This window comes from Pygoscelis adeliae, unplaced genomic scaffold, assembly GCF_000699105.1.
Source record: "Pygoscelis adeliae isolate BGI_AS28 unplaced genomic scaffold, ASM69910v1 Scaffold72, whole genome shotgun sequence".
In the NCBI taxonomy this organism is placed as follows: domain Eukaryota; kingdom Metazoa; phylum Chordata; class Aves; order Sphenisciformes; family Spheniscidae; genus Pygoscelis; species Pygoscelis adeliae.
This window is the reverse complement of record NW_008824286.1, coordinates 206,587-216,407: the sequence shown is the minus strand read 5'-3', so window position 1 is coordinate 216,407 and position 9,821 is coordinate 206,587. Positions and strand designations below refer to the sequence as shown.

General features: G+C 43.3%; 1 protein-coding gene across 1 annotated transcript in view; it reads left to right on the top strand.

The window, feature by feature from the left end:
* DYNLRB1 (dynein, light chain, roadblock-type 1) overlaps positions 1-4,580 on the top strand; it is a 7,073-nt gene extending 2,493 nt beyond the window's left edge. Inside the window, exons 4-7 of the mRNA XM_009318679.1 lie at positions 183-214; positions 1,253-1,328; positions 2,776-2,943; positions 4,066-4,580. Of these exons, the coding sequence (XP_009316954.1) occupies positions 183-214; positions 1,253-1,328; positions 2,776-2,943; positions 4,066-4,109 (320 nt within the window). The 3' untranslated portion in view covers positions 4,110-4,580. The remainder of the gene's footprint in view (positions 1-182; positions 215-1,252; positions 1,329-2,775; positions 2,944-4,065) is intronic.
* The last annotated feature ends 5,241 nt before the right edge of the window (positions 4,581-9,821 follow it).

Here is a 9,821-nt window from a genome sequence, read left to right as displayed (position 1 = left end):
TCCCGGAGTCACTGCGGTGGAAAGCCCATCGCTCCCGTGGACCTTCGGTTAGTTCTGCCAGGCGCTGAAGCACGCCGTGCGATGGCAGGCTGAAGATACAGGGTTCGGAGGAAAACCTTTGTATTTCTTACGGCTGCCGGGTTACCATTCCGAAAGCCGTCAGGAAAGGAGACTGTTTTAAGGCAACCGGCTGTTCAGTAGCCTGTGGAACCTGGAACGTATTCATTTTATTGCAGTTGTATTGGAGGTTGCTTCCTGCTCGAATGTGTCGTTGGCTAGTGCATATTCATGAAATTGGGGATCAAAACCTGGAAAAATTTCTAAAGAAATAAATACTGACCTAAGTTGCAGGTGGAAAACTGAAATGGTCTACTAAGACACGTTTTTTTAGGCGAACCTAGGAGTGTCTCTGTTTCCTTTAACGGGAATAGAAACTGTCAAATATTCACCCAGCTGTGGAAAACAGCTCAGGTGCTGGGGTTTTATCACCCTGTTAGAGAGCCCATAGTTAATTTTTGATGGATGTCTTGTAGCAATGGAAGTTGTGCAGAAGGGTTTGAAAGCTTTTCTGAAGTTGATAGTGATTTTTACAGAGAAGGCAAAGGGATTACTGCCTTGGCCATCAGTTTTCATTTTTCCTTTTTTTAAGTTGATTTTGCAAAGTTGTAAATTATTCTTAATGGTTCTAATCTTGTAGCTATCCTAGCGCAAATCGTAATGATAAATAAATAGCATTTATTCATTGTTTTTCCCCTCACTTTTCTTATTTGTAATTGCTCTTAGCATTCATTTGATAAAAGGGAAGGTGGTCTTGCACCCAGAATGTATCTTCTTCTACTTTTTTCATAAATTCCTTGTGTATTTTCATACATGATTTTTGTTTGACGCCTAAATTGTAGCAGCCTGACTAAGCAGTCTTCCAGTTGCGAGCCTACAGTGAGGAACTGATGCATGAGGTTGTGGGAGGGTTGGGGAGGAGGAGAGCGGGAAAGATTAGAGGGGAGTTCCAAGTTGCCACAAGATTATAATCATAAATGAGTGAAGAGCAAAAGACAGGTGGAAAACAACTGAAAAGGTCGTGCAGAAAAGGTAGTACCAAAGTATGGACACTTTGCTGTATAGAACGGTGTAGGTGGTATCTGTTTGAATCATCTTTCTGCAGCTTTATTTTCAGACGCATTACTGAAAACCTTTGGTGGAAGGCAAATAGCAGCTGTAATCTTCTATTGATTTGTGCTTTCTCTGTTTGCAGGCTGAGGTGGAAGAAACGCTGAAGCGAATTCAGAGCCAAAAAGGAGTGCAAGGAATCATTGTTGTTAATTCTGAAGGTACTGTGTCAGTCTCGGTTTTCTGAGATGTAACTTATTCTAAACATGCACTTTAAGGACCGCTGATTGCACTACTTGCATTTAGATTACAGTCTGTCTTTAGCAAAGGTTTTCCTGTAGCCAAAGCAGATAGACAATAGTTAGGCTACAAGAGAAAATTGGATTCCCATTTCTGCTTTTCTGAAAGCTCACTTTATTATTTTAGGAAATAAGTTAAATAAATTGCAAAAGCTTAGAAATATTTGAGCTATGCCAGTGTTTGAGACTGTTCGGTCAAAGCCTTTATCAGTAGCACTGAAAGCTCTTGTGACGTCTGAAATCTTGCTGCTGTGCATGTTCACATCTTGCTGCTGTCTCGGCAGACTCGAGTAGCTTAGCAGCTGTCTCAGGTATATGGCCACATAAGACTCATAATCTAGTTGTCACTTTTTGGAGTCATTGAAGGGTCCAACAGAGCAGACTTGTTCAGAGCACTCTAAATACACTGTGAGCAGCCCAGTTTCTTAAAATTGTGTGATGATCAATTTAAATTGAATATTTCCTAGAAATAATCCTTCGAAAATATTATTTCTTTTCTAGTAGTAGCTATGTATGAATACACTGAAGATCGGATCATTGCATACTTGTATGCAGCTTGTCTTCCTGCTCGCTGCTTGTTCGTGATAGTGAATAATGGATAGTGCTCTCCAGGCTGAAGCTGTGCTTATTTGAACATACAGCTGCAGCAGCTTTTCCACCATGCCAGTATTTGGTAGTTGGCTGCTGCATTGTTCTGACACGTGAGCTGAATTTTGGCTGGCTTTTTGTGGAAAACATATGTAAGGGGTGGCAGAAGTATACGGGAGGGAAAGCTCTGGCCAAACAGCATCAGTGTGTCTGCCCTCTTGGCTGGTGCACAGGAATTGCACCGGGGACCTCGCAAGACTGCATCAACTGTTACGGCTAAATGGTGGAGCCTCAGCTTTGTAACTGTGTGATGCAGCAGCTGATGTCCTCTATAATCAACACTGATCCCAGCCTAGCTTACTTGAGTACATTTAACTGTGATGTTCAGGAGCCTTTCTGAAAGGAGAAGTTGTCCCCAGTCAGGAGAACAAAATTGAAACATTGGTATTTCCTCTCTGCCCCCAAGATATTTATTTTTGTTATTATTTATTTCTATTTATCAATCTCATAAATAAATGAAAAAGCAAAAGTAAAGCACTGATGCTACTAGAGGTAAACAGTTCTTCTCACCTACGCCTGTGGTTCCAGATCTTAGCCTTTCCACATCTTACTTCTATTCATGTTCTTCTTTTAAGCCTTTAAAAAGAACCCTCCTAATCCCTGGTGTAGCGACAACATCTGCTTAGGTTAAATAGCCACCCCAGTTGGACCTGATGATGCCCAAGGCGGAGTTAGTTCTGGAGTTTTGTCACTGACCCTTGCTGTCCCCTGTTCCTTGCAGGTATTCCTATCAAAAGTACTATGGACAACTCCGCAACGATTCAGTATGCGGGCCTCATGCACAGCTTCATCATGAAGGCAAGGAGCACTGTGCGAGACATTGATCCCCAGAATGACCTCACGTTCCTGCGGATCCGCTCCAAGAAAAACGAAATCATGGTTGCACCAGGTAAAAGTGAGTGGGGTGAAAGCAGGCATCAGGGAATCCAGCAGAACTCTTTCCGCATGAGATTGACACTGTCAGCCTGAGAGAAAAGTTCTGCCTGCTGCTTTTATTCATACTGTATAATCTCTTCTCTTCCAAGAAGCTGTTTTGCTTTCTTCAGAGTTGAAAGCTTTTATCATTGACCTAAGTTTGCTTTTTCACGTTTGAATGTGGGAAATCACTTTCCTCATTTCACGTTGTTCAAAGTAGAAAGAGTTAAATAGTGTTTGAGAGAGTGTTGCAAGCCTCTCATGCTTTGTGTTTTTCAGTATAAAACCACAAGAGTTGGAAAGGAATGTGTTTTGAGAGCAATTTCAGTTCAGCACTGTAGACGAAGTGATAAAGCAAAACAGTCCAATAGATTTTCCAGTTCAGAGAAAAGTAATAAGAGCATATTGTAGCTGTAATCAGGAGTCGTGGAATATAGCAGCAGCAACCTTCTTTTCAGGAAACATCCTCAGTATTTCATCAAATTATGAAATGGGAAGCAATGAGATGAGTGCAGTTCACTAATGTGGCAGGAGCTCAGCTTTGTTCCTTCAAACTGCATCGGCTCCGCAGTGGGGTTGTGCTGATGGAGAGGCAAAGGAGGGGATCGGGCTTGCAGTAGACTGCTTCGCAGGGACCGGTCAAGGCAGATCTTAAGACAGGCTCTGGAGTTTATGCTGAGGCAGCCTCTGATTTCCATATGAAGGATGAAAAGAGAGGAATAAGCATTGCTCCAGAAAAAATGCAGCTACAGCCACTGCAGCCCCGCAGTCTGCCTGCGAGATAAGGGAAATCACTGTCTTGCACCACCTATTTTGATTCGATCATTGGATGTGCCAGTTACTGTTATTTCCTAGGCACAAACTGAGTTAAATTCAGTTGGCTTGGGAGCATGCAGTTTCTAAAGCTGAGACTTTTTCTCAGTAAGACTCGCAAACATAAGTGATCTGACACGCCAAGCCTGTTTTTCTCATTGAGAATGAATGTCAGGACTCTGTAGTTCCCACAGTGTATCGGTGAGATATGAAAAAATGTTGAAATTTACTATTGCTGTGAACAAATATCAGCAATGAAAGAATTTTTTTTTTTCCCCTACAGATAAAGACTACTTCCTGATTGTCATCCAGAATCCAACTGAATGATTACGCTGACTTGGTCTGTTTTTTTCCCTTTGCCCAACTGTTTTTTTTTTTTTATTTAATGGTAAAGAATAGAGCATTAGTGTTAACTCTGCTGTGCCACTTCAATAATGTCTGGAAAAACAAAAGCAGGTGTTTTTGTTGTTTACAAACAGAAAAAGTGGCTTTTTCTTTTGTATCACAAGTCGTTTTGAGGAGCAGTTGGTGAATTAGCATCAGGCAGTAAAAATGCAAGAGATTCTTTTAATAGTTAAGAAGATAATATAATAAAATTCTAATAATGTTCTAAAAAAGATTATTCTTTGTATGTTTCCATGCTTCTGTCACCACTATTTAAGATGCTTTTACACTATTACTTTTGAATGACTGTAAATATGAAACTTGCCTATCCTCTAGTTCTGTCTTACTCTGTTGGTTTTACAAGTTACTTTGAAAAAGTCTGGCCATATCAAATTAAAAAGTGTCATCACTGACTGTTCTTGTCTTATGTTTTCCTTCTGAAGATTTTAATTATTCTTATGATTGATTGAGTTTTTCTTCAAAAAACAGAACCTTCCTAGGACTATTTTTACTCATCTATTGCTTTCTCTAAACAAGGATTTAGTCTAAGTGCACGTGCCGTGTACTCATTATTGCCCTGTATGTGGGAGCATTTTCCTACCACTTCCTTTTTGTTTCAGACAGAGAAGTGGGGTGGCTCAGTAAGGCCGTCAAGACTGCCTGTTGGAGCTCGCATGCTGTCACAGTTCAGTAGCCGATTTAATCTGGTATCTTCCTTTAGTAATTTTTTATTGATGGCCATTAAGGACAAAAAAAGGTCATCTGGTTCCTCCGAAATAATAAGGGGGTTATTTTTGTAGCCTTGAAAGAGCCTTGTAATTGCATGCAGAGCTCAAGAATTTGTGCAGAATGTCTGCATTGAAGATGTTTGTCACGTGTGTGACAGACACAACTCTGGCGCCTGCTGGAGTCTTAGCGATGTGCTGAACATCATAGCCCAGATTCGGAAACGATGCATATTGTCGTGCACTGCGTTTTCTTTGCATACTCGGGTAGCTCACTACAGCTAACTGCTGCTGCAGGGAGCGGTGCTCAGGGAGCCTGGTTCCTTCCTCAGTCTCGTTTGCCCCACAGAGAAGGGGGGGCTTGCAGGTAGTGTAGCTGCCGGCTTGTGCTCCGGCCTCCTCACACGTCTGGCCTCCGACTGCTTGTGATAGAAGTGTTTCACCAGCCTGAAAAGGAAATTTCTCCCGAAGTGCACCTGAGCAAAGAGGCACAGCCTACAGGCGTGAAACGTACTGTACAATTAAAGAAAGAACCTTGACGAGTAACTGCAGTTTTATTAGGGGTTGCTGTTTCTTGTGCTGGTGAGGGATCACTCCGGACTCATGTATCTCTGTTAGCAGAAGTGTATAACCTGTGTTTAGCCCTGCTCTTTCAAAATTACAAGCAGTAGTAGGAACGTGATACCATCCAGTTCTACACCGAGGAACAGACTAAGAATTTATGGGTGATCTTAGCAGGTTAGGGGGTATTCCAGGCAACTGGCTGCAGCGCAGTTTTGGAGTCTTTAATAAAAGTGTCGGTGTTGCCTTGGACACTTTTCTGGATTTCAGAGCACAAAGTGATGGGGTGGATATGCAGCGACTCAAACAGCTGAGGTAACCTGTATGTTCAGCATTTGTTCTCTGTGCATTTTCAGACTTGGGTATTGATTGACAGACTGTGTCTTAATTTTTTAGGTAGTGTTTATGACAGTGAAGGTCAGAAATGCTTTTTGCGATCTGTAAAGTGGTCAGTCCTGCAGCATCTGGGCGAGGGTGCTTTACAGTATTTTGGGCAGCAGCTGTCATGGTGACTCGGTGTCGGCTGTTACTCAGTTTATGAACTGTTTCTCCCATCAGCATGCGTCTGACCACACTAAATTGGTGTAGCCCTGGGATCATATTTTGTGCCAAGAAATGACTGACGTAAACATCCGTCTCCTAGTCGTAGAGAACTGACAGGTAACTCGCATAGCGTGTATTCACTGGCCCTTTTATTATTGAACCTTGGGTTAAGCCATGCCATCAAACCAATGAATAGGGTCTGAAATCATGCTCTGCGTTTGGAGTAGTTCCTGGTACACAGCAGCTTGTATAACACGTGAGATCTGTCATAATTTAATTGAATCCTGTCTCAGAAAAAATGATCTCCAGCAAGCTGAAATCTCTAGATAATAACTGAATAGCGAGGCAAGGCAGAATTAAAAATGGCACTTCAGTTATCTCCCCTGTCTTTTGTTGTTCATAGCCAGAGAAATGTTTCCTTGGAGGTGGTGACCTGCTTATGTATTTTGCCTTTCCCTAGTAGGTGGCAGTGTTACTCTTCTGAACAGTGAAGAATTTCTTTAGTGTCCTGCATTCCTTTGGACACATCCTTAAGGACAGCTCTCCTACCGGTGGTTTTGTGTCGTATCTGAGTTTGGGACAGAGAGTGTCGAGGTGTTGGTTTTTTTTCTTTTAAAACAAGCTGTAATAAATAGCCCTCTTGCTAAACAAAGATCACGCCCATTTTCTGCATTGTGTTGAGACCATAAACTTGCAGTGAAATTAGAGAGTTCCTGCTATATGCTGATTGATTGGGGTTTTGGGGGAGGTTTGGGGGTTGGTTTGGAGTTGTTTTTTGGTTTGGTTTTTGGGTTTTTTTTTTAAGGACTGTTAGCAGTCTGACTTGAAATATACTTAGGAATTTGAATAAAGGGGTCTTGAAGAAGCTGGTTTTGGAGTCTGGAGGAGCTTGTCAAATCCATCTGGTCAGGGCAGGGCCTTGCTTATGCCATGCTAGTGCTACCTTTACACTAGCATTCAAAATTTTTTTTAAAGAGGGGAAGGGGTGGATGAAGCTGAAGAAAAACAACTTACATTTAGTACTTACTATGGAGAAAAAGTGTCTTATTTGGATCAGGAGCATCAGAGAGTCACAGAGATCTGACTGGAAGCAATTCTTCTGTATGCAAGTTAGGGGAGGATTTCACTTTTCCTATCTTAAAGAGGGTCAAGAAAGAGCTAGGATGAAGTTCTGCTTCTTGTCCTGTGTTTGCTGAGTCTTGGCCGAGTCATTCGTATGGTAAAATTATCGTCAAATTGAGGAGGAACAGAAAAACAAGCATTACCGTTCTAGTCCTTTTTCTAGCCAGGAAGCATGATGAGGTGGTTCAAAGGAGGGCTTGAATAACCTTTGAGATCTGTGCCTTAGAGCTGCTTTGTGTCGTGGTTGGAGACTGGCCTAATTTGCTGTCTTGGGGAAGTCAGTTTAGATGGATCCCTCTCTGAGGGCAGAGGAAGCATCTGCTGCCGAGATGTGGAAAGCAAACCCCCGTATGCATTACCAAGCTAATGAAAGGAAGTTTGAGGTATGGCTCTGGGCTGTGAACAGCAGCGCTTGAGGCCCAAGGACGTGCTCTCTTGTGCTGACTCTGCTCCAAGATAAGGCTCTGGCAGAGGAATGGAGGTGATAACGTATTAATACTGCAAAAGCTAGGCTTGTAGAAGAAACTCATCTTCTATGGATCTTAAAGCAGCTCTTTTAAGCTGCTCCAGCTCGTGTTTGCTGCAGTGCCCTCCCAAGCAACTCTTTGTCTGCCTGAGATGGCTGAGCTCTGATTGTGCAGCGCTCCTCTTCACGTACGGGACATTTATGCTTGATCTTAACGCTTTCGTTATGTATAGCTACGTCTATAGGGGATGAAAGTCTGGCATAGATGGTTACACCAACATAGGCTGGCCATACGTTGGTAGAGCTAGAGCAGCTCCTTGAAGCAGTATAATCTGTAGGAAGAGCTGCGGCAGCTGGGGTGTGCAGGGGCAGTGAGCTCTGACAAACGCTGCCATGTCAGCAGAAGCCTGAGCATCAACACGATTTCTGGTGACAAAAATACACTTCCTTTACCAGCATGACAGGATTCCTTCGGGGAGGTTTCCCTCCACTAGCGTGGTTTTGCAAGCATCCAGGTCTGCTTATTATCAGTGGTGTTTACCCTGTCGGAATGCTGGCACGCGTAAAGCTTGTTGTCCCTAGGTCATGTTAGGACAGCTTGCTGGTGCTGGGTTCCTCCCATCTTCTTTAAACCTTTGACTGATCCGGCAGTTTTTGGATCTCGAGTGCACCTCCTTAAGTAAGGAGTTTCGCCAATGGCATCAGTAAGAACAGGCGAGAGAGGTAGTAGCGTGCGCAAGATTTTTCAGGAAAGCTGAGGGCTGAAGGAAGAAGTGTATAAATGATACTCTGCTGTGTTAGAAGTAAAACTTCCTTGATCCACGTCCCATTTTTGTAAGTACATTAACATGCTGAGAAGCTCCAGAGCTTCCATGAACCAGTGTCTTTTCTCCCACTCCGGGTGTATGAATAATCTTCTATGGAATTATGGCCCCAGTCTTGCAATGAGGTCTGCATGGATAAAATCACTAAATCAGAGAGTTCCTCATGCCTCTCATCAAAAAGGGGTTAACGCTTTACAACAATAGTAATAAAATATCCTTCGCCTGAGGATGCAGTCTGTAAAGTTGATCAGCTTGCCATGTCTAATTCAACATTTACTGCTTTGCCTTACGTATTTTCTGATTAAAAGGACCTATATCGGAAATGAACGTCTCTGCCTGTATCTTAATTACAAAAGTGAATCTGATGAGTTTACACTTCATTACCGGCATGGGTTTAATTAACTCTTGCTACTGCTTGGTCAAGGAAAATCCATGATGTTAGCCATGAAAGTAATTGTTTCCTTTCTGGGTAAAGGAGAGAAGAATCTGTTTCATTGTAGGTAAATATATTTTTCTTTTAATTGGTGACACTGTTAATAATTGGAGCATTTTTTTAATAGATGCATTTTTCCTGTCCTTTTTTTACCAAGGTTGTACTTAATACTTTAAAGGTTTGTGTCCACTCGTGTTTCATGCCAATTTGCTGTACGCAGTGAAACATTGCTTGGGCAGAATACAGCTGTTGTTGCCGCATACATTGAGGAGAAATACTAAGCGTGGTTCTTTGTGAAACATTGACGTTCTGTTTGCAGTTGTTTTTTTGACTCATTTCCAGTAGCTCCAGAAATAGCCTGCTCTATTTGGAGTCGTGCTGCGGTCTTTAAAACATTCGGCACAGATGTGGCTCTGAATGCAGCAGGGAAAACAACAGGCTCGTTAGCTGAGGAATGATAGAGGTAGCTGTGGGGATTGCGAATATCCGATTATCTCGGTGAGACTGGTTTGTGTCCGGGTTTGTTGACTGCAGAAGCTCACAGGTACACCCATGGCCTGACCTGTCCCAGCAGGCATCCCCGCATGGACGCTCCCCCCCCCAGCCTCAGCGGCATCGCAGGAGCCAGCAGTAACACTCGGAAGACATTGGAGCTGAGGTCTCCGGGAGAAGCCGCTGCATGCCGGAGTCGTCGACACCTCTGGCCTTCAAGCACCTCTGAAATCCCGGCCCAGGCGCACTCCTGCTGCCGTTGACCAGGGCCCTCTGCTTGCTCTCCTCGGGCCGAAGCGAGAGAACTGCTGACGGTTGGGGTCAGCCCCTCAGTAAGTCACTGTGTCTTACTGGTAAACGGCCGTGCTCTCTCGTTGCATTCGTTACATGACCTTCCCGACGACGTCGACCTCTCTCTTCTATTTATAGCGTTACAGGCCATCGTAGCGGCTACGTGCTGATAAGAGGAAAATACCTGCCTGAGGGGAG